Here is a 25,192-nt window from a genome sequence, read left to right as displayed (position 1 = left end):
ATGACTCTATGGTGTGTTTTCTTAGTTCATTCAAGCCCGTACAGAATCCTGATATGATTCTACGCTGGCGTATCCTATAATAGTACTCTAGTCTATAAACAATCCCGATCTACGGTGTGTTTTCTTCATCTCTAGTCCGTACAGTATCCCGATACAAGCCGATTTAGAAAAGCAAAATCGTAGGCTTTCTCAAGCTCCTGGTTGTTTCTCCAAGAACTGGAAACTGTGTGTTGGGTCCGGTCCTGGTATGCTGCCTTAAAGATCTGCTTTGAGATTATTATTACGGTCTCCCATGCCGAGTCAGCCTAGCGCCGAGCCAAAATTGGCATCCCGTCGCCATGGCAACGCGCCGCGTAATTGCTCGCGCGGTGGAAAATTTGCGGAAAATCGGCGGTGCGTCACAGTAGTGTGGAGAGAAGGGCCCGATCCCGGCTCCCGGTCTGAGTACCGCTCGCGTTCCGAAAAACCGGTCTGTACGCGGCTGTGCGCGCCTGCCGAGGAGCTACACGGGCATCAGGTCGTGTTTACAAGCAGGCGAGGGTAACCAGCGGCCCCCGGACGCCCATCGGACTGCCATTTTTGATGGAACAGGTTGTTGCTGGCTCCGCCGCGCCGGAAGAAAATTGATTTCCACTTGATGGACGCACCAAGGTGAGCCCGTCCTTCCTAGTGTTCGTCAGTACTGATTCTATCTGTCACGCTTACACAGCACGCACCACACAACTTCTCTATCAGTGCAGGGTTTTACTTTCTGCAATCGTAAACAAGATCTACAAGCGCTAGACAAAGGCGCCCACTCGTCCGTGTGATCCGTTTGGATTCTGTAATGAAATGGCTACTGATTGCCCGCTTTAATATCTGTCTCCGGTCTCGTTATGCGTGCGTTCAGGTCGCCATTCTTACTCCCACAGCTAGCAGGGAAGGTCAGAGATGGGAGGTTTATGCACGTTAGATATAAACACCGGCAGTTTAGGAGGTTAGGACCGTTGTTTTGTTTTGGTTCGACGGCGGCTTCTCAGTTTTATTCATCAGGAAGATCTTTAAAGCGCAGGAAATTTGGCTGGTAGAACAGGAGACACGGGAAAAACAAAGCTTACATTTAGCCGCCGGGGCACAGCTCCAACCCGGCCGGCCATATGGTAACGACAGACATGTGCTGCTGACGCGGTGTGTTGGACCAAAACATACCAAGCTTAAGAGCTGAAAGCTGCACTAGTACTTTCGGTGTTTTCCGTCTTTTCAACAACCTGTTGTACTGTATATGTATATACTATATATATCGTGCAATGTCGTCTCTCGTTGTTTTGCTTCTGACGCGGAATAGCTCTTCAAAAACAACATGTCTACATGATGAAGACCAAAACACATCAGTCACCCAGAAATGAACCGCACTGAAGAGGTAAACTTTCAGTATTTCCGCTTTGGTAACGACCTGCTGCATTGTGTATATCCTATGCCACGGGTAACTGTCGATTTCTAGCTCAATGTCGCCACCCGCTGTTTTACTTCAAACGCGCAATGGTTATTCAAATACAACAGGTTGGAGACCAAAACACACCACTCGCGCAGAACGGAACTGCGCTGAAGAGTGTACTTGGCCATATTTTCCGCCTTGTCACCCAACTGCTGTACTGTATATATACTATGCCATCGGTAACTGTCATGTCATTTCCCGTTGTTTTGATAATGGTAACGTGCACTAGTTCTTCGTCCGACCCTAAGTTATTCAAAATTTACACAAAAAGGAGCCATACTATTAAAACAGCCAATATTTTTCGACCCCCCCCCTTCCGCTCCACTGACTGTTTATCATTTAGAACGTCGGACAACTCCTAACGTCGTCTTTCATTGGTTTGCTTCTGACATATGATGGCTCTTCATATACAGGTAGATGACCAAAAAAAACACGCCAAGCTTGCTCTTGACAGCCACATTTTGAAATACTTCCAACCATCGCATGCCAACAGGCCCTTGTCTATCGCTGTGGATTATTGCGTTCACTACCAAAATTGATTTTTGTTGTTTGCAAAATTAGTGTGTGATATTTCCCTCTGAAATCTTTTTTTTGTGCATTTTTGTATACATATACATATACATATACATATACATATGCATATACATTGACATGTACATATAGCTACATGTATATACACAACAACAATCTATAAAAATAACAAACAAGAAGAATACAAAAACATTACAACGGATCAGAACAATACATGTAAAAAAAGGAAAACAAAACTTTCTACAATAACAATTTTCTAAAAATCTGGTGTTCGATACCAACACCATGCAAAAAAGCTAATTTTGACAAAAATAGTGAGGTATGACTAGTATTTAGATTCAATAGAAAACTAGGCTAAATCTAAGTTAATCGGATTATCTGTCTTTTCATGAAGCACTTACCATATAAATGAGCGCTGGGAAACCCACAGAAGGGCTGGCAAAGCGTAGGGGGAAGGTGGATTTGGATATTTCGATATTTGGATCAACGAAGAAATGAGATTAAGCAATTTTTATTTGTTTCTTTATGTAACCAGCGCAACCATTTGAAAAAAAAACAACAACTCCATGACCGTTTCCAAAATCATATCCCGTTGCTTAAGTAACTGCTTGTTGGTCCCTGAGCCATAGCCTTTATCCCTAACTCACATATATTTGGCGGTATTAAGTCAGGAGTTTTATGCTATTGGACAGATTTTAATATCCTTTGTTTACACATTTACTTATCTAGGTGATAACTAGCTACTGCTGTAAGCATGATCACCTCAAAAAATGCTCGTACAGAGTTCGTCATGCATGTATGCAAAGCTCTGTATGTCACTTAAGTGTAGAAATGTTACCTCTGATGTATAGAATTAAAAACAAAACAGATTAAGATTTTTAATTATTATGCATAAGTCAAAGTATTATCAGTAGCTAGCAGTACAACCCACTATGTATAAGCCCATAGGACATCTGCGCCATACCGTGTGAAACCTGGCCTGTGTCTTTCAACTCTAGATCTGCACACAAAAATGTTCAGCATGTAACTGATTGTACCAAATGTGCTTAGGGTATGGCGATAGGCAACAGGGGGAAGGGTTTTTAAGCTTATAAACAGCCTACAACGAAGTCAAGTTGATCTCAGTTTCAGCTTGCATCTGGCAACGGTTCCTATTTGACCTTTATCGTCAGCGTATTTGCTCATACAAAATGCTAACAATGCACGAAAAGCGGGATTTAGCAATGGTAAAAATGTCATGGTAATGGTTGCCATGCGCCATGATAAAGACCAGATATTTGCAAATCTTTCCTCATTTATCAGAATATATAATAAGAAGATTATGAATCCGGATTATCTAAGCAGTTACTGGCTGGGAAACATCATCTGTGAAAAAAAAAACACAGAGAGGAATTTCATCGTGATTTAAGCGATTCTCTGGAATATTTTTATTGTAGTATTGTGTTAGCTTGATTTGCATTTTACCAGCCATCAACAAAACAAGCACAGTAACATGCTGTACACGTGGTTTTATGGTAGCCGCCCCACTTTTCATCAATAAGGTCGGGGGTTCTGAAGACGACCTTACCCACGATTCTTTGCTTGTAGTTACTATAGCAAAGAGAGAAATACAATTTATACCATCGATATTTCCACTTCTAAAGGTACTGTAAAATCATATTTCTAATGCAGATAAACAACCTCCCCCCCCCATCGAAAAACACATGTCTTTTATGTCTACTGTAACTGAAAAGCAAAGAGAATTCAAATTGATTTGATATCACCTATTCCATTTTATATTTACCAGCTATTGGCGTATTTTGTTTTGACAGGTGCCTAGGTCAGTCTGGCAGAAATATGTTATCAATGTCTTCATTCATTTAATTCAATGTGTTGGTTACTGGTAGGTGCTGTGGTGGTATCCTCAAGCAGATCGGGTTCATCCTCTGTGTTTTACGCCTGTGTTTTACAATTTTATTACTACCACATGTATTGCACTTTTTAAAGATTCCCTTTCTACGAGTACTAGATGTTGCAGCACAAACATAAAAAACACTGATTTTCAAAAGGATCCGTATGATCCGCTTCGAGAGCAATTTGACTGTCATGTGATCCAGATACAGATACCGACAGCATAAGTAGTTAGCACTTTGCACCTACTCGAAGAATAGTCATAATTTGTGAAAGTGATTGACTGTAATAATATAATTGCGTTGGGTATATTGCCGGCAGATTCACACAGGGTTATCAAATAGGACGAAAATGCACCATTTTATAAACGTCTCAAACGACGCAAATACTGAGTATACCCGGTTTAAATGATACCAAAATACAATGTTTTCTGATAACAGCCAATGGTTATATTGTTATTTTATGAGTATATATATTTGCACCAGATATACTCCTTCTGACAGTATTGAACATCGAACCATCAAAAATCAACAGTTCCAGCTCTTGATTCCTGTCGCCGCCCGAAATTGAATCAAACTGCGATGACGTCAAATTCAACACTGGGCACCCTCCGTTGTGAGTGAATCCAAAATAAATGCTATTGTGACCTTATCAACCAAGTACTTATCGTGGCCTTGTTACCAGAGTTAGTGTCAAATGACGTCAGTGGGGATGTAACGGTTGCCATGGCGACATAAATCATGGTCGCGAGCCGGGTGGTAACGTGTTGCCATGGCCACCTAAAACATAAACAGGGCACTGACCTTGCGAAAAGAGGTCAGCAGCCTCGGGAATCTGACGCTGTGTTTGCGAAAAAAAACCCTCAGCAATGCAGCAATGCCCAATGGTCAAAAAGTGAAAATTGCAAATACATGCCCGAGAGTTAAAGTACATGTGACATGGATAAGGGAATCATAAATACAGTGATATTACTAGTAACTACCTACTGCGTTATGCTACATTATAAAACATCGAGGTATTTTGTTATTGTGGATACCTTGATATTTATAATAAAAGAATAAAAATTCTTTCTTAAACATCAGGAATAGTGGAAACTTAAGAATGTATTTTGTACACGTTGGTACATTTGTAAATGAAAAATTTAGTTGGTTGATAATACACATGACTAGAACAATTAACCGCCCACACATAGCCATCTGGATCCGGACTGATTACTAAAATCATTATGTAACGAACACGATCTCAAGTTGGTCAAAGAGAAATATCAGGTCCCTGGCCCTTACATAAGCGGGTTATCATCTACATGATCTAAGAGAAATCCACAAAGAAGGAAACCGCAGAGATTGGATTCATGTTTCTTTTGATCTTGTTGTCTGGTCTGATTCTTTGTCACCGTACTTTCTTGTGGCTTGGGTCTTTCAGGCGATTGTGGCTTGTTCATACATTCGTCTGTACCAGACTCCACGTGTACAAGTCACTGGGAAATAGTGGTGATTAGCCAAATAGACTGATGGCGTCTCTTTCTACTGGCTTGAGGCTGTCCTTCCCCACATACTTTACTAGTTATCCACACAGTTACACCGAGGCGGTAACTGTTGAACGTCAAATGGACGATTATAAAAATATCACTGATACTTCAAATGAATGTCACTGATTCAGATGTGCGTATGATAAAGAGTGTGGTCACACATCCTAAAAGTAGGATTTGAGACATTCAGATATTCGGTATCATAAGGTTTGAGTCAAATACCTCTCTATACTGTTCTAACCGTTGACAAACATATTATGAAGAGAGACGTGTTATTTTCTCGGTCCTTATGTGAAACGACATTCCCGCTGTTTTTCAAATTGTTCCATTTGTCTTCCGTCACATGCACTCTATATGTTCGCCATAGCGGTAAATTGCCGTTCCGGTTATGATTCTGTTTCTATCTGCATAACGCTTTATCTTTATACTAATGAATGGTATTCCATAACTATAGCTACTGGATTCGTTAACATAGTGCACCTCACTGAGTACAATTCCAGTGACGCAGCAAAAAGTGCAGCGTCCAACTACAAAGTACAAAATAAAAAGATAACTTTTGCAATCTCGGTTACTAAAGAGTAAGGGTCAATCTGTAAAACCATGCTACAATCAGATGAAGCTCATTTTGGACTTCAATCATATTTTTGTTTGTTATAAAAGCAATCTTTTATTGGCATTTCCCTATTTTTGAATTGTGAGAGTTGTCACATATAAATATTATCTTCAAATTTTCATGTGGCATCATGTTTCTTGAAATCTGCTGTTCTTTACGCAAAGGAATATGTGAATAACTTATTACGTAAAATGTCATATGTCGCAGTAGAAAGAGATGGAATCCAATATGTTTCCGACGGATGACTTGAGCAACATCTGTTGTAAACCGTCTCATTAGCGTAGGTGTTGTGTGAGTGCGTACTTCCTACGGATCAGTGTGAACATATTTTAATCATGGCTTAGAAATGCGATGGCGTACGTAGTGTAAATATATAACCTCCACGGATTACTGAAAACAGCCCTTCTGAGGAGATTTCCCCCCGGTGACGTGTGTGTTTTCTCCGGTGACTAATCTCCCGGCATTACCGCTAAGCCTCCCGCTGCAGCTCTGCTGGCGCTAATGTGTCCTTTCTTCCACCTGAGCCCCTTCTAGCCTGGATAACAGACTCCTCGGTAGGCACGTGGTAAGGCTGACTTGTTATAGCCCTCCCGCTGCAGCTCTGCTGGCGCTAATGTGTCCTTTCCTCCACCTGAGTCCCTTCTAGCCTGGATGACAGACTCCTCGGTGGGCAAATGCGAATGTTGACTTGTTGTGGATGATCTCTTTGCATAACCGCTAGCTATATGCCTCTCACCACAGCCCGGCTGCCGCCAATGTGTTCTTTCCTCCACTTGAGTCCTTTCTAGCCTGGAGATCAGACTCCTCGGTGGGCACGTGGTAATGTTGACTTGTTGCTGATGATCTCCGTGCATCGAGGTGCACCGGCATTGAATCGATAGAAGCGGTTCGTTTAATGGATCGTTGGTTTGGATGGTTCGTTTGGTTTGGATGGATCGTATAACGTAGCCCTTCTTAGAGCCCTTCTATCGGCATTAACCCAACCGAGCCAGGATGGCCGAGTGGTCTAAGGTGCACTTAATACGAAGTGTTTTTACCTTGTTCAACAAATCCCATGTAATGTCTTTTGATAGCAAATAGACCAGTTGAAGACTTCGATGTTTAACCGCCCTCTTTTTATGTGATTTTGTTTGCCATCCAGGCTTTTAAAAAAAAGCTTTATTGTTGTACATTGTCATGGAATAAACTTCAGGGGACATGTACAGGGGGTTATCATTTAAAGATAACCCGGGTCAAATTTTAACAGTTTCGAGTTGAGGTAGGCTGAAGTAGCCTCCAGTCGCAGACTTCCCGTGGGGCTAGCTTTTATTTTATTTTCGGGGTGGGGGTGGGGGTGGGGGCTTTAGGGCAGGTTCGCTAGTTTCAACGCGTTGAACTACTTTTCTAGGCAAACTCCCTCCCTCGGCAAACTCCTTTTCCCGGCATAAGACAACCTCAGCCAACGTTGAAACTAAGGAGACTAGGCTATCTCCATATTTGTAGGGCTGTATTTTGGGGGGCAAAAAAGTACCTCTTCCTACTAGTGCCTGTTGAGAATCCCGCCGCTCCAATCAGCCACGAGAGCCTTCCGGCCTCATTTAGGGCAGGAAATAACCAGTCACTTAGGGGCAGCCTAGTTAAGATGCTCATCATGATGAGCATGATGATGATAATGATCTATCTTTCCCGTTTAACGGTGGCCTATTCCCCAATTACGCCATGCACGCAAACCAGCACGTTGTACACTCAAACGAGTCCGTTTGTGGTTTATCAGAACATACAGTACACTGTTCCTGTGTGTAGAAGACGAAATGAAAGAAAACAGAGGTTCGGCATCAGCTGTTTTATGGCGTGTTTTGGCGTTTGTATCGAGCTTTCTATTTTCTACTGTTTTCTTTATGTCTCGCGGCCAAAACGCGTCAAAAACAGCCAGAGCCGTAGGAAGGGTAAAGCCTAAAGAGCCTAAAGCAATGGCAAAAACACGAGGTATTTAGAGACAAAACAAGGCTCTAAAAGCCACTCAAAAGTTTAGGGTCACTGTATGTACTGAATTGTGATGTCAGATGTTTGTTCACCCCTGACTTGAAAAGTTTGAGGTTGTTCTCATCAGTGAAGCAATCACGAAGAAGCTTGTTCCATAACGATATAGTTTAAAGAAAGAAGCTTTTAGCGTGGAACTTCCTCCTGAGAGGTGGACTACGGAAGAAGAAAGGATTATTACCTCTACCCTCACCTCTGACATTTCATATTTGCAATTACGATATCTTATTAGTATTATTGTCTGGCCAATAAGATTGTAATCCCACAATTTACAAGGGGTCTACCTAAAGCAATGGCAAAAACACGAGGTATTTAGAGACAAAACAAGCCTCTAAACGCCACTCAAAGGTTTTGGGTCACTGTATGTACTGAATTGTGATGTCAGGTGTATGATCACCCCCGACTTGAAAAGTCTAAAGTTGTGCACATCAGGGAAGCAATTAGCCTCAATAGCAGGCTCTCTGGGGCCTTTTCCGTCTTTTTTTGCTCATAATACACTTTTGCTGGCCATTTCTTTTTGTATAGGTCACTTGCCCATTGGCCTACGGGGCAAAAGTGTATTATGAACAAAACACAAACGGAAAAGGCCCCAGAGAGCCTGCTACGGAGGCCAGGAGGCAATCACGAGGAAACTTGTTCCATAACGATGTAGTTCAAGGAAATTTCAAAGAAGCTTTTAGCGTGGAACTTCCTCCTGAGAGGGGGATAATGGAAGAAGAAAGCATGATTAGCTTCCGTGAAAGTGGCAGAACGTGTCCTTGCTGAGAAAGGTGCATATGGCTGAAAATTATCAGCTGAATTTTTGGTCTATGATAGAGCAATCCGAACAAGCTAATCGTTTACATAACTCTTTTGACTTTCTCCCAACATTGCAGTCAATATCTTCCTATCAAGGGTAACATTGATTTGTAATCCATATAAATGACAGTAATATTTCTTTACAGCTTTGCCACCCAAATCCTACATTGAGCTCCTGAAATAAGCAATATTTCATCGTATTTTCTCACCCTCATTCAGGCCTTATACTCATATCCTCCCGGTACAATTACCGTATGTTATTAGCATCATTATGCACCTGATTAACTGCGATCCCACAAATTACAAGCTGTCTGATGCAATTATATGATGCGCCAATCTGGATTCAGGGATGCCCCAAAACAAACACCATCTGATGATATCGCGGTTGACTGATGGAGATGGATCCTCCGGAACTAAGAGACGACGTCAAGGTTAAATGGGCAGGCGGGAAGGTCACACATCCGGGGCACGGATGACGTGTGACGTTCTGGGGATTTGTAAATATTTGCAAATAAATTGCAAATATTTGTAAAACCCATAACCGTAGATGATATGATTGAACTGATATTCAATATCGAGAGTACATCTAACACAATGGCAAATGAAACTGAGTATTAGCAACAGGTTAAAGTGTGCGGCTTTCAACATGTTCGTATTTGATATTTGGAAAGCACTTTTCCAAAATAAGGGTTAAATGCCGCAGTATCAGTGCTGAGGGGGGGGGGGGTGATCGTAAAGACCACACACTCAAAAATATGTTACTTTGAAATTCCACACATCTTGTTACTTTGAAATGGAAGACTCCCTTCCAAATGTAAACAGCAATATGTCCGGAAGAACCTCTAGTGTGTATGGTGTTCGACTTTTTCGACGTATTCGTGAGATCGGATGCTCAAAGCTCTTAGCTTTGGGATCATACCAAAAACTTCACGCACTGCTTTCCCGGCTTCTTAGCACTAGTATTTGATAGTAGAAGAAGACTATGGGAGTTCAACACAAGACACTTGGCTTTCATGACCAATTTAGGGCTATAATAACTAGATGTACACACATGCATTTGTGGTCAACTCAGCGGGACCGAGTCAGGACCGTATAAACTGAACTTTATGGTACTGAAGTACCCTTTTGCAGAGTCAGTATTGATTCAGCTAGATAGCTTAAGTCGTTTTCAAATTGCATTAGGTATTACATTTTGTATCAACATCGATTTTCGATATTTTGTAGTTGTGTAGAAGGCTGCATCTCCTTCTCTTCCACAAAATTCCGCGGCACGCTAATAAAGCATTTCGGATTTGGCCTGTGTTCCCAAAACATGGCACGAAATGCGAATTACGCGTTTCGGAATACCGTGAACAACCTACTTCACGTTAATGTTGGAGGGTCTTGGGATATCATGTTTCCGAGGTTATCAGTAATCCGCACGTACGCATGCAGGGATTGGCGGCTTCCCGGTATTCCATATCTGGTACTTGATGGAAAATGGAAAAGTCACTCGCATTAATGTTAATCTTTAGCAGGGGCTGCAACAGAATCACCTCCATTTCCAAGTAACGGTGCGTTACCAATTATCGTGTGGTAACTTCTTAATGTTCATGTCTGCATGTCGAATTGTATTGTGAAAAATGTACTTCTGTTAATTGCACGAAGTCCCCAAATCTCATGTTGGTGTGGTCCATCTTAATAACTTCACTTTGTTGCACCATTCGGATAATTGCACGAAATGCACTGGCAAATGGGATGTGCAATTACGCGGCTTCTACTGTACAAAGTAACGAAACAGGTTTGCATCCAGCGACGCAAAAATGACGCTTAATTTGAACAGATGGTACGATGATTGGTTCCGCTACAATTGATGTTTGTAAAACAAATCGTACCGTTACTGTGTACTGTAGAGAGACAATGCCAAGTAAACATACTATCTGCCGCCTAGACAAATTCAATTTGAGGCGCTGGAGTTACTCACGTATCAAAGTAGATAATTTCTGCTGGTCCGGGAAGGACACTTTCGGTTAGCCTGGCTAAAATCGCGCTCCTAGCGGCCGGTCCGCCAGCTACCGCCCCCTATTTCATAAACCCCAGCCACCGACAGACTGTGTAAACACATTAAATTTCGATTTAACGAAGCATGTTACACAATCTATTACAGTCAGGGGCTGTTTAGACTTAGTCTCTACCGATGGAACAAATAGAGGAGTAAGCCGGCTACACTCCTCTGGCCGGCTTCCGATCGCGCGCTGTTCCCTAGCCGGCTCTCCTGTGGCCGGCTTACTCCTCTATTTGTTCCATTTCTACGGTTTTCCAGCGACCTCGGAGTCTGGTAGAGACTAGTTTAGACACTCCAGAGCCTTCTAATAGAGGTCACCTCTAAGCCAGGAGACTGATTTAAAAATGAGAGTAGCCAATACAAGCTCAGGATATTCTCTGTTACCATGGGAACCCGCCACATTGCAGATCGAAACCATGGTAGCAGACAGTTCTCAGACGGGTAATACTAGTATTTGGGACATGCCATATGCTTAAAAAATGAACAGGATTAGGATGTTTATAAAAAGGAGGTTCATGGTTCCAACTGCACGTGCGCAGCGAACTGGATTGTTGTCGATATGTCAAAGGTGAGGGCCCTTGGGACATAAAAAACACGCAAATGTTTACAAAGTAGGGGCGTACACTCAATCCATCCATCAATCAATCAACCAACCAATCAATCAATTAAAATGGTTTATTTGTTGAAAGGCGCGGCAGCCAAGGGCTGAATTGTGCCCTGTTTACAAAACAAAGTATTGTACCATGTTGCATTGTTCTTGCATTACATATTACAGACATTACACATTAAAAATGTTTTTAACAGTACAGTTACAAGTATGATATAATCTCATAGAATAATCTCGTAGGTTAAAATCCGGTATTGACCAGCTATTACACCTTTGACATATTGTGCACAAAGCATTTAGCTGCACATGCGCAGTTGGAACCACGAACTTACTTATTCTCCTGACTCTATATAAGTTATAACGTTAGAGAAGTTAGGCACGAAGCTTGAACAGTTGAAGGGCTGCTAGCGTGATAAATTTCGGTGATGTTCTGAACATCACAGCCCATCAAACGCTGTCATGACGGCCAGGATATGACCTTCTAATCCCAGAAGCACTCGCAGATTAATAGAGATGTTTTTTGGGGGTCAACAGAGTTCAGTGGAGCCATTTAGAGCGTGACTCGGGTTCGTACTTGCGTGTGAAAGAATCAGGACAGGACCGGGGTAATGAATATAAACATACGTGACTCAGCCCTGTTTTTGTAACGACATCATCTTCCCGTTCGTTATATACGCGTAGTTTTATGTGGCATAACGTCATTTTTCTTAATTACGGGATGAGGGAAAGTGCAAAATAAGCCAATATTTCAATCAGAGTTAATACAAGACCAACTATAGTATAAACTTAGTATAAACTCTATGCCAACAATATATTCTAAATACGACAACTGTACATACATTATTCACAAGCTCTTGTCTTGAACCTCTACTGCAGTGCCAAGGTCACACACCAGGTGGCTCAAATTGACCTTGATATTTGTCTTCTCAATGCCAATTTATATTATATTATATTATATTATATTATGTTATGTTATGTTATGTTATGTTATGTTATGTTATGTTATGTTATGTCATGTCATATCATATCATATTATACAATCCAGAAATCCTGCTGATCACAAATGTACGGAAAGTCACACACACATACCAAAAACTACACCTCCATTTATCATGGTGAAAAACTCCCTGCACAGGCACTACATTCTAAACACGAAACCTGTAATATCATGGTAAACCTGACTCTTGATTTGCCAACACAGATTCACAAGATGATTTCCACCTTGGACTACTGAAGACACGGCGAGAGGGCCACATCCCAAGACAACAGTGGAGAATGGCGTGCTGTGGTTCAATGATGATTCGGGACACTTAGGATGCAAAATTATGATAGTCAGCAGACTTTGATATGGGCATAAACTAATTCCAAACAGAGTGAAACCTTTATTTAAGTTTTCATCATGATTTTTCTTGGCGTCATTTTGCGGATTGCAAAATCAGAATCTATGGTTGTAACAGAATAGAAAAGACATCAAAACAAAGAAACTATGTCGAAATGGTGGTCGCTAAAGCGGAAAGTCGGCGCCGCAAACGACAGCGGACACAAGACATCAGACGGCAACATGCCTGGATGCTCAACGAGTAAGAGAACGAGCTGGGGCAAGCCGCTCATGGAACTGTCGGCCAACGCTCTGACCGCCACCGCCGTGACCATCTCCCCCGGCGCTGGCCCGAGTCGGACGCTCACGACGGAAGCTGATCCGGAGTCGGGCCGGGCGCAGCAGCACGGCGGGGCGGCGGCACAGCTCTCCCCGGCGGCGGGGACCCCTAGGAGGACCCTGAAGCCTCAGGCGGCCGTCATGGAGGACGAGCTGGAGGTGTTGGACGACGGAGAGCGGTCTGCGTCGCGGAGTACACATCGGTAAGTCACTGCCTTTGTCCCATAGACATATCAGTAAGTCCCAGACCCAGAGAATACATTGGTTAGTCACATATCCGTGTCCCAAAGCACACACATGTAAGTCACATATCTCTGTCCCAGAGCACACAACAGTAAGTCACTATCCCTGTTCCAAAGGACACACCGGTAATAAGTCACACATCTCTATAGCTATCCCATAGAACACATTGATAAGTCACAGAGCACTAGGTAAATAGTAACTTTTGCAACATGTTTTCAACTCCGGTTTGAAAATATGGATCGATATGACATTTTAGACACGTTCAACCACAGGTCTTTACTTCCTACCGTTCCCTGACTTTTCCCCTGTTTTGTTCCCGTAAGAAGGTCGGCGTCCCGAGCTATCTCCACCGTAGACGACACCAGCTCAGAGATCATCAGGGTGGCCGGAGAGGACGGAAGGTACGACACTAGCTAAGGCCTGCAGCTGGTCACATTCGTTGCACGACTGTCGTACGATCAGGTCATTTCTGATTTTGTCTGGCAGGCGTTGTACTAAACTGAGTTGTTAAGGCTATCTTAGATCCTTGTTGGTTCTGACACAGCCTGCTTGAACGTCCTTCGCCATGAAAATAGTACTACGACCTGCGACGAATGTCACCTTACCGTAACGTACTGACTAGCTGTCTACTTTGCTAAGTTACAAAATAGTAATCATACTTACCCGGAATTTACTTCTATTGGTAAATTCCACTTTTCGTTCAGTGTTACGACTTTGCCCTGTTACATTTCCCTGGAAAGTTACTTTCCACATTGTACTTTTTATGGTTTCACCACGTATAGCTGGGATATCGTATTCTAGTGGGAAATTGAAACGTTTTCGTTTAATCTCCCTGGACTATTTTCCCGAAATTAACGGCCCAGTTTCAATCCCACCCAATCCCCTAAACGGTTTTGTAATTCCTTATTCACTTGGCATAGAAATAGGGCCTACTCGAAGATTTGATATTGACAGGAGCTTGAAACATCAACCATTGCAGTTTGTCCATATTTATGCTCGGACGCTGAGCATAAATAGGTCTGCCATTTGGTTACATGTTGTGTCGAAAATCCACAAATGTAAGAGGAGACCTAGCCTGGGTACCATCCTATTTGTACAGGGGCTAGCTCCTTACACTCTCTACCATAAAAAGTAGCAAGTGTAAGGAGCCCAGGTAGAAATAGGATGGTACCCAGGCTAGAGGAGACCGCCTTCATAATTAGCATCGTTACATTGTATTATGCCCAGTACTGATACAGTGGATTCCAATTATTTGTATTACGAGTGATTCTATAGAATTACGAAATCCAAAACCATTTGCCATTCATTATATTGTTTAAGACATCACAGAATTGGATAACCCACCGTCTCAAACTTCGGGTTTTTGGATAGGATTACGTCAACAAATAAGCGGAATCTACTGTACCTGTGTTGTGGAAAGACTTTACCTAAAAGGTTAGTTTTGCCACTTGTTTCTACTTGTCACCATTGTTACATAGTCTTTTACTTTCTGTATGAAATACTATATATTCTGTATGTTCCATGTTGCAAATAGCGCTCGGGCAAGAAATTGCGAACAAACTTTCTTTCTCTTCAAAATCTAAACCGACGTTTTGCAGGTCTGAAGGCGCCCCTTCCAGGCGAGGCTCGAGGATGGGGTCCCGGCAGGGGGCGCTGTCCAGGATCGTGCGGACCCTGCAGCTCATCAGGACGTGGGCCACGCGGAGGCGGGAGGAGGAGGACGGCCCGCGGCCAGACTCGTTCCTGCAGGTAATGCCTACATCACATTTGTAAACCGGGACCCGGCCGGGCAGCTTTCGGGAACAAAAAGTATGATATAAAAGACACCAAACCACACCAGACGTAAAGAGAATAGTCGTTGGTATTATTTCTGTGTATTTTTACGTAATACTATATATTTCTATTCTTCCTTTCCACAAACAGCCCGGCCGGGCCCCGGTTTGGAAATGTAACGTTAACTTAAGGGGGACATCCTAACCAGAAACCCTAATCCTAATGGACGCCTATCTGTAAGTGAGGTAGACATCATAGGCTTAGGTCCTAATTGCACACTACGTCAGGAATGTAGCCCCGGGAGGGATCCGAAGCCACAAAATCGTCCCGGCAGACTGGCGGATATCGGGGGATGCCACCCGGTTTTTGGTTTGGTTATACAGATCTCCATTAGTGACTGATATGTCACTATTCTTCCTGGAGTCCGGGTGATTTGTGAAGAGTCACCAATTCTAGACGGAAAGATTTGCACTATCTCACACCGCACCATCGCACGTGTGGGGGTTCTTTAACGTGCCTGGGGTGTGGCTCTCCCTAGACACGGCGTCTATTTGTTACCGTGTGCCTGATTCATTCCAAGTCCGGCTTAAATTCAAAACGGTCATGATGGACTCCTTCTTGCAGGTGAGAGAGAGCTATCATAAGGCTAGCGTTGTTAGAATATACATGTTGCAAGTTGTAAATAAGATACTGTAAATGTATTAAAGTTCGCGGGGATTCAATTTCGCGGTAGCGGGAAAAAGGACTTTTCGCGGTGGATTTAAGTTCGCGGTAACACCATAGACTGCAATCTAATATCATGATAGAATAATATTCGCGGTGGTTTTAAATTCGCGGTGAAGTGGTCACCGCGAAAACCGCGAACATTAATCCACCGCGAACATTTCTGCATTTACATTTTCGTCTAAAACAAAACACGGCACATGTCTCAAGTGTCGCCCGAATGTTTCTCCAGAGGTTCCATATGAAATTATGAAATTTCAATTGTTACGTTTTGTACGTCTTAAGTGTAGGTTTGTTTTTCTTCAGAGATTCCACATGGGTCAGGTGATCCAGGAGGACGAGGGATGTAACAGCCGGGAGGGAGACAACGTGTCCCGGGCGGGGGCCGAGCCGCAGGGCGGCAACAAGGTGGCAAACAGGTACGTGTCACTTCTTCTGTAAGTGCCCACGATCATGACAATGATCATTATGGCACGACCATCTACTTGAAAGGACCCCTATTCTTATCGGTAAGTGTGGTGAAATCTTTAACGTGCTCGAGGTGTGGCTCTTTCCGAACACGGGACCTCCAGCCTCAGGGTGGCAACTGTTGAACAAGGAGGCAAACCAACAAAGACAGGTGTCTCTTTTTCTTCCGTTAGTGCCTGCGATCATGACGATGATTATTATGGCACGTACACAATGTACCTCAATTGTAAGTATGAGCTACTCGCACCGGGAAGGACACAGTGCTCTTTTCGATAAGTGTGGTGGGATCTTTAAGGTGCTGGAGGTGTGGCTATTCCCGAACAGCGGACCACCATTTAGCGTTCTATCCGAGGGACGCCCCTAACCAAAGCTAGGATTTTGTGAAGTGAGGAAAGTCGTAGAAAGTGCCTTTCCCACGGCACAAGTTCGGTGACATAGCTAGCAGGTTTCGAAGCCAGGATTTCTTAGGCCTGAGCCCAAAACGCTGTTATTCTAAGGTCATATTTGCAAACCGGGTTCCGGCCGGGACGTTTATAAAACAAAAGTGTTTTTTTTTAAATCAAAGAATAGGCACAAATTATGATAATGGATATTGTACATTTTGTGTGGTCTGTTTTCTTTCATGTTATATTTTTCGTTCCCGAAAGCTGCCCGACCGGGCCCGGCTTCGGAGCTGTGACCGTATCACCGTGTGCCCTGGCCACAGTGGACTGACAGTCAGGAAGCTGTTTTAACAGCTGTTTTAACAATTAAAATTGTGATTGACAGTCAGGATCAATCACAATTAGCAGTTTAACCGACGATAGTATGGTAATTCACGATTTGACGTCGTCAAATATTTGGATGTTTTATGCTTTGCGGGGCTATGGGATCCGTATACGTATACAAAGGTCCGTATACGTACCGTACGAGTATGGGATGTAGACAGTCAAAGTCGAGGGACACCACAATAACTGAGTTTCACGCATTCTTGTAGGGGGCCTAAGTTTTGGTTGTTGAAAATTTGGTTAGTTTATCGGTGGGTGTCCCACCGCGTCCCGACTGCAGCTGGTCACTAATCTCCAAGCAGATCCTTCGATAGCACACTCACACTCACACACTGGCAGAGGAGTGAAGCCCGCCTAGGAGTAGCGAAACACACTCTTAGGTCGGCTTCACTCCCCTGCCAGATTTTGATACTATTTTATGCTACCGTGGGATCTGCTTGGAGATTAGACCAGCTGTTGATGTGCTTTTGAAAGCGGAAAAATCCCGACCGGTATTTGTGTGTTGTGTACTCGGTAACGCGATCATGCTTTCTACTCGACAATTGTGGTTGAAGTTGCTCATCCTGTCCACCACCATGTTAGACTGGATCAAATCAAAGAGAAGGTTTCCAGTTACGTCGAAGGCGTCTATTTTCCTTGACGTAAATAGACTAGAAACATAACAGACATCTCCCGAGGGATGCGGCAAGCGGGTAATGATACTTGTTTGAGGTAAGCCGCTGGTACACCAGGTGCTTAGAGGGTCCAATTAAAAACGAGTTATGCAGGTATATGAGATGCCTTTGAGAAAAGGTCAGGTGCGTGATAGGAATACTTACTAGGTGTTTGTCACGTTTTGCCAGGCTTAGTTCATGTTTTCTTCTGGACAATTATGTTTGAAGTTCTTACTGCTTCAGAAAGAATGACTTTCCTACTGCTGTCCACCCCGTTTACCTGACGCAAATCGGAGATATGGTTTCTAATTAAATCGAAAGTGTCTTTACTTTTACATAGATGAAGAGCGAGTGTTATCCCTGTTTTAACCTACTAGGAACGTTTTGGCATCGACTTCGCAACAGCAACGACAACAACAATGATACCCTTATCTCGCCACCGAACTCCTGATCTGAGACATAAATGGGATACGCTAGCTTTATCGCTTCCCATTCCTCTCGCTTCCGCGAGTTTTCAGACGATGTTTTTCTGATAGCGACGGCGACTTGCTTCTAGCTCGAGCCGGACGACCTTTCCTAGGAGGAAGGGCGCCTCTGATCCGATTAGCGTCATAGACATTGTCATGCCAACTATGCCGCCTGTGATCCTCTTTCCAGGTCAGCCATCTCAGTGGGAAAAATAGCATCATTAAGAGCTTAATAAAAGGGAAGGCTAGCATACAAAAATAAAGTGTTTTTCTCAAGGAATACATAGAGACGTGACCAACTTGCGCTAACATCGCGGTCGTATTAGACGTAGGTCACCTTACGATTTTTTTCGTCGTAGAATTTTTAAGTATCTTGTAGGTTGTGGTAAAGCAAAATGCAAAATGCAAAAAGCAAACCTCACATTAACATACATGCCAACTTAACCTCACAGACACACTTGTAGATGGTGTAAGATTTAAATTCCAAAATGAAGACATGTCTGGATGAAATGCTTTGTATTTTCGTAAAGGGTCCGTAAAGGGAAAGGACAGAGGTGGATCGACTACGTCATCGATCCCGCCGATAACTTCTACTACCGCTGGCTGCTGGTGATCACAGCGGCCATACTGTACAACTGGACCATCCTCATCACCAGGGCCGTCTTCTACCAGCTGCAGGCTGACTACTGGAGCCTCTGGATGACGCTGGACTACATCTGTGACGTCATCTACATCCTGGACATGGTGGTCAGGTTTAGAACAGGTAAGAGACTCCGAGCCACTGCAAATTTTTAATAAGTTACAATAAATCCGTATTGTACACTTCAAATGAACACAAATATTACCAAAGGCCGAATTTCCGACCGTGTCATTCATTAGGAACTAATGACTCACTTTCCCCGACGCGCACTGATCTTTGGGATGCATGACATCAGAGAGGGGTTGAAGGTGCCCGGAAGTCGATACCTGGCGCCGTCTAGTATGACCTCTTGTTGATCACGTTATCAGCTTGGCCTACATATTTCATATCGTCCTCCTGTCTTCTTCCTCCAGGATACCTCGAACAGGGTCTGTTGGTTAAAGACGTGAAGAAGCTGTGCAAGCACTACATCTCCACGTTCAACTTCAAGTTGGACTGCCTGTCCATCCTGCCCCTGGACATCCTGTACATCGCCCTCGGAACGGTCAACCAGCCGGAGCTGCGCTTTCCTCGCCTCCTGCGAGTCCGCAGGGCACTGGAGTGCTTCGAGCGGACGGAAACACGAACGAACTTTCCCAACCTGTTCCGCATCATCAACCTCGTCCTCTACATCTTCATCATCATCCACTGGAACGCCTGCTTCTACTTCGCCATCTCGAACTCGCTGGGCTTCGGTGTGGACGGTTGGGTGTATCCCAACACGTCGTACCCTATCAACAACACTCTCAGCAGGAAATACATCTACAGGTTGGTGAAATGGTTATAGAACATATTTGAGTCGTCTATAGGTAAAAAAAAAGATATTCTATCGGATGCCTTTACATTTCTAATGAGTTTAGACAATACTTTGTTTATAAGATATTGTTTGTTATATTTCAGTTTCCCCCGCACCAAAAATCGAGGAGACTTAGAAGTCATTTTTACTCAGTTGATGATAGTTTGCATGTTAGCTTGACAATGTACATACATCAGACCCATTCATTGTTAGGGGACATTATTAGGACAATCGTTCATATGTCGGAAAATTTAGCTGTCTTGTTAAGGGAAATTCTGTCTGATCCTTGATAGTTGTTGGGTCTGTTCACAGCATGCCTAAAAATACTACGATAAGAAAATCGCATGACGGTTTTCGACGAATGTGACCATACCGTAACTCACTGTTTCACCCCACAGCCTGTACTGGTCCACCCTGACGTTAACAACCATCGGTGAGACGCCGACGCCTGAGCAGGATATCGAGTTCGTGTTCGTGGTGTTTGACTTCCTGGTTGGAGTGCTGATCTTCGCCACCATCGTCGGTAACGTGGGCACGATGATCACCAACATGAACGCCGTCAGGGCGGAGTTCCAGGCCAAGGTGGACGGCATCAAGCAATACATGGAGTTCCGTCAGGTACGGTTTTTGTCTTTCAGAACAAGCTGCAAGACCCCTTAGCATTAACGGTACTAATGAAAGGGAATGTCTTTCAGCACTAAGGACAGGGAAGATCCTTCAGCGTTACAGGCAGGAGACAGAGAAGGTCCTTCAGGACAGGGACGGTCTTTCAGTCCTAAGGGCAGGGTACCGGGAATGCCCTTCAGAACTAAGGGCTGGGAAGATCCTTCAGCGTTATGGGACAGGGAAGGTCCTCTGGCACTACGGTCAGGGAAGGTCTTTCAGAACTAAGGACAGTATGCATGGAAGGCCCTTCAGTACTAAGGATAGGGGGTGTAGGAAAGGTTCTTCAGAACTAAAGACAGGAAAGGCCCTTCAGAACTGATGAAAGGGTACAGAGATGGCATTTCAGCACTTAGGACAGCGAAGGTCCTTATCACTAAGGACAAAGAGGATATTTCGTTAAAAAATATGGATTTGATTATCGATTGTTTTGAGTATTTCTGCCATTTTTGTCCAACAGGTCTCGAAAGACCTGCAGAACAGGGTCATCAAGTGGTTCGACTACCTGTGGACCAACCAGAAGTCCCTTGATGAGGAGGAGGTGCTGAGATCCCTGCCGGACAAGCTGAAGGCGGAGATCGCCATCCACGTGCACCTGGACACGCTGAAGAGAGTCTCCATCTTCTCGGACTGCGAACCGGGGCTGCTGGTGGAGATCGTGCTGAAACTAAAGCCACAGGTAAACCAGAACTCGCACGAAATGTCACATTACAGCAACGAAATAATTCATTTTTCAGTAATAAGCAGATTATTTCAAACCATGTAACAATGTCTTGACTACAAGGAGCATGATTTATATAAAGGGTTCACCAATATCTACACAAAAAATACTGGCCTGATCAGACAAGTACAGAACTTTGACTTTGTTCAGATTGCAACAGACAATACAATGTGGGCACATAGGCAGCGAGGCTGATGTCGTGACCACATACATACAAGTACAGGACAACATGCGCTTGCCCAATCAGCACTTTCACTTACCCTGGACAATCGGGCCAATGGACTGGATGGAGTCAAAGCGCTGAAACTGAAGCTATTGTTCTGCTCCAGGTCTTCTCACCAGGAGACTACATCTGCAGGAAGGGGGATATCGGGAAGGAGATGTACATCGTGAAACAGGGTAAGCTGGCTGTGGTGGCAGATGACGGAATCACCACGTTCGTCACCCTCAGCGATGGGAGCTACTTCGGAGAGGTGCGTGGGGCTTATACTAATGCTATTGATAGCACGAGATGACACGTGTGTAGTTATTCATATCTTATATTCACTTAATGATGACATCAATAAGGTGCTGGCAGTACAATTGGCACGATTGCCCGACAGTCTGGCACCAGGGAATGACTACAAATAAAATTTCCGGATAACAGCACATTTTTCACAAAACTAATTGATACAGTTGATCAGGACGAATTATGGACAGACATGTACATATCTATAACTGGTAGTTAATAGTTGAGCTTCTTGTTCGAGAGACTCCGGTTCAATCATTGGTAGGGCTGCACCCGTCTTTTAGATAGAAGAAGAACTTCATTGCGCAACGATCGTACACGGCAAAAAAAAAAGAAGAAACAAACTTATCATCCTAATTACTAAAACAAGTACTAAACATAGCACATATGCAGATTATGAATATAGAATGAAATTTGACATCCTTATTTCTAGAACAATAATGATATTGTACTACAATCGACTGGGGCTAATTATGAGTTTCGGCATTTTTTCTTATGACAAAGCAGTCTTTCATATATTTACCTATTTTAGCATTGTGGAAGTTATTACATCTGAATATATAATCAAATCTGTCTGTAGCATTGAGTCTCTTAAAATCTGTTGTACTTGGTTCGAGGAATGTGAATAACTACGTGAAACATTGTACCTACTGCAGGGACGTGAAATTAGGGTTCCGTTTTTGAGGACGTTAAAGGGAGGGGTATAGGTGGAAACTCTTCCTGTAAAAAAATATTCCCTGTTACACAAGCAGCAAGCCACTAGGCACTACGCAAGGGCCCAAACGAATGAATGGATATGACCACGGTGGTAGTTTTCAGTACAATTATATTCAGATAAACATATAGTTGCAACCCTGTGTGGCGGATCCCTGGACAGATCTTTAAATTTCTATGTAGTAATATATGTATATTTTACAGATTTCCCCCTGCCTCCAATAGGATGATTGTATTTAAACAGATCTGAATAAATTGTTTTCTTTTCTCGATTCTTGATTTTACATTTTCACCAAAAATCTCAGGTCAGCATTCTGAACATTACTGGCAGTAAAACCGGAAACAGACGGACAGCAAACGTGCGCTCCATCGGCTACTCCGACCTCTTCTGCCTGTCTAAGGACGACCTGCTGGATGCCTTAAAGGAGTATCCTGACGCCAAGAACATCCTGGAGGACCGTGGCAGGAAAATCCTCATGAAGGTGACTTAAATTGTCTTGCTTAAAAGGGGCGGTGGACATTTTATGGTCATAGTCTTTTGTTCTTGGATTTTAGGCTTCAGTTCTGTTGTTAACGTTACTTATGTGTGTTTTTGTATAATATTTCACCCAGCCCTCTGGTCTTCCTTAAACTAAATGAAGGCCTGGCTGCTCAGGCACTTTGGGGAAATGTGACGTAAGCACAAAGGCGGTAGGAGGCCTGTAACAGCCTCCGTCTCTGACATGTGACCTTACGTTAGAAATGACATCACAATCCTTCGCCGTTTCCTTATATTCTGATACCCAAATGCCATTTTCATTATCGTAAAATGGGTATAAATGGCAACAGTTACTACTGTCATGACATAACCTTATGACACGGTTGATCTGGTTGTTTGTAGGACGGTCTCCTGGATGAGACAGTCCCGAATGCCGGGAAGCTCGCCACGCCCAGGGATGCTGAAGACAAGATAGAGAAAATGGAGCAGAGTCTGGACACGCTGCAGACAAGATTTGCCCGTCTTCTCGCAGAATACGCCTCTACACAACAGAAACTGAAGAAGAGACTGACCAAATTGGAGCAGGGTCTGGTCAATAAAGGCGGGAAACCAAGTGCTGGCCAGGATGGGCATGACTACAGCAGTGACGACGAGCTGACGTGCTAAGTCTTCAGAAACGTGCTGAGAACGTCTGCAGTGACGTGATGGTGACGTAAGGTTACCATGGTTACTGCAGCGACGATGAGCTTACGTGCAGGGACACTTAACAATGAGATGACGTCGTGAGAAGCGTGTTGAGAACGTTTGCAGTAGCGACATGATGATGACGTAAGGTTACCATGGTTACTGCAGTGACAATGAGATGACGTCCTCAGAAACATGTTGAGAACGTCTGCAGTAGTGATGTGATGACGACCTGAGGTTTCCATCGTTACTGCAGTCACTGAAGATGGGATGACGTGCAGGGACACTGACATCTTAACAACATCTGCTGTAGCGGCATGATCATGGACTGACGTCTTAAGAAAAGCTGCAATGGCTACAGTACGTATGATGAGTCCAAGGAAAGAAGATTGCCCACCTTGAGATTCTGCCCGATTACAACAGCAACAGTGATGAGCTTATCACATAACCTCTCCAGCGACTACATCAGGGCGGCCTTATGAACATCTTGTGCATGTCTGCGGTGACTACAGAAGTGACGTTGGACCATTCTCTCGCCAGGTCCACCATGTGTGCATCTCAAGCAACGTCAGTAAACATCATAATAGAACTAATCTCCAAGCAGATCCTATGGTAACATAAGATAGTAACAAAAGCCGAAAGAGGAGTGAAGCCGTCTGGCTCCCTTTGGCCGGCTATACCCCTTGGCCAGCTTTGATACTATCTTCTGACACCGTAGGATCTGCTTGGAGATTATGATAGAAGTCATCAGCAAGTCCCAATGGACAATGGAGCAGGACTTTACAAAGAGGTTTAAGTGTCATTATACACACTGTAGAGTGATCAAATGTAGGGAAAAAGCAGTGTAATCTTTATGACTTCGAGTGTCATCACACCATGTACCAAAGCTGGCAGAAGAGGATCAGCTGTGAAATTTGAAAGGGACTAACAAAATCCACTTGCATCTCTACAGTATACTTATTTATTGTGCATGTATTTATATACAAATTACCACATCCTAGAGCAGCTCCTCCTTTTGACAGATTCCAGGGCTATGTAGATAATAAAAGATTTGACTTTGTTGGTCTTCAGAAAAAGATATTTATAAAAGATTGGATATTTGTACATTTTGAAAATGTTGTTAAAATGCACTCAAGTTCCAGTGGTAGGGTTCACATCAATGGCCACCGTTTTTCACAAAGTTGTTGTAATGTGACCGGTACAATTTTGTAGTGCAGGAGTCTGTTTTCTGATTTATTCTGCACAAGTTCACAGGGAATTTTTGTATCCGTATGAACAAGTCACCGTCTTACTAAGACCCTTGCTACTTATATATTTCAATGTTTTACGGATTTGTTGGCTATTCTACAATCCAGCTTACTTTACAAGTCTGCTGACTGGGCCTACAGAATAAATGAGTTGGTGTTGGTCAAGGGCAATGCCAAAGAATCAAAATTGGTATATTGAGAATTTGCATACTGCAAACATGTGCATGTATTGGAACAGAGATATTTCATATTTAAACTGGCTAAACATTTTTACACGTTTAAGTGCAAAATGGTTCAGTCAGCTTCAATTTGTGATAAAGTTCGAGTGTATAAATTGTGCATTTTTGATGTAAAAGGATCAATAGACTTTCTGCAACAAGTTTGCTGACAACACAAGTGAGTGAACGGTGATGTACCCATTTGTAACATCTACACTCACACTCCGGG

The 25,192-nt window shown here is 43.4% G+C and overlaps 1 protein-coding gene across 2 annotated transcripts; it reads left to right on the top strand.

Annotated features, from left to right (window-relative positions):
• The first annotated feature begins 381 nt into the window (after positions 1–381).
• On the top strand, positions 382–24,102 carry LOC118419144 (cyclic nucleotide-gated cation channel alpha-3-like). 2 transcript variants are annotated; one of them, XM_035825456.1, is made up of 12 exons: positions 382–651; positions 12,706–13,364; positions 13,731–13,805; positions 15,003–15,153; positions 16,207–16,319; positions 18,786–19,018; positions 19,309–19,702; positions 20,129–20,348; positions 20,854–21,072; positions 21,444–21,587; positions 22,642–22,818; positions 23,217–24,102. In XM_035825456.1, exons 2-12 carry the CDS (start codon positions 12,991–12,993, stop codon positions 23,478–23,480), a joined length of 2,364 nt encoding a protein of 787 aa, XP_035681349.1. In that variant the 5' UTR covers positions 382–651; positions 12,706–12,990; the 3' UTR covers positions 23,481–24,102. The 2 variants fall into 2 exon arrangements, with proteins under 2 accessions (XP_035681349.1, XP_035681348.1); XM_035825455.1 differs by having other exon boundaries at positions 13,728–13,805.
• The last annotated feature ends 1,090 nt before the right edge of the window (positions 24,103–25,192 follow it).

The sequence above is a fragment of the Branchiostoma floridae genome, chromosome 7 (genome assembly GCF_000003815.2).
Source record: "Branchiostoma floridae strain S238N-H82 chromosome 7, Bfl_VNyyK, whole genome shotgun sequence".
Classification (NCBI taxonomy): Eukaryota; Metazoa; Chordata; class Leptocardii; order Amphioxiformes; family Branchiostomatidae; genus Branchiostoma; species Branchiostoma floridae.
This window is presented reverse-complemented; position numbering and strand designations above follow the sequence as displayed.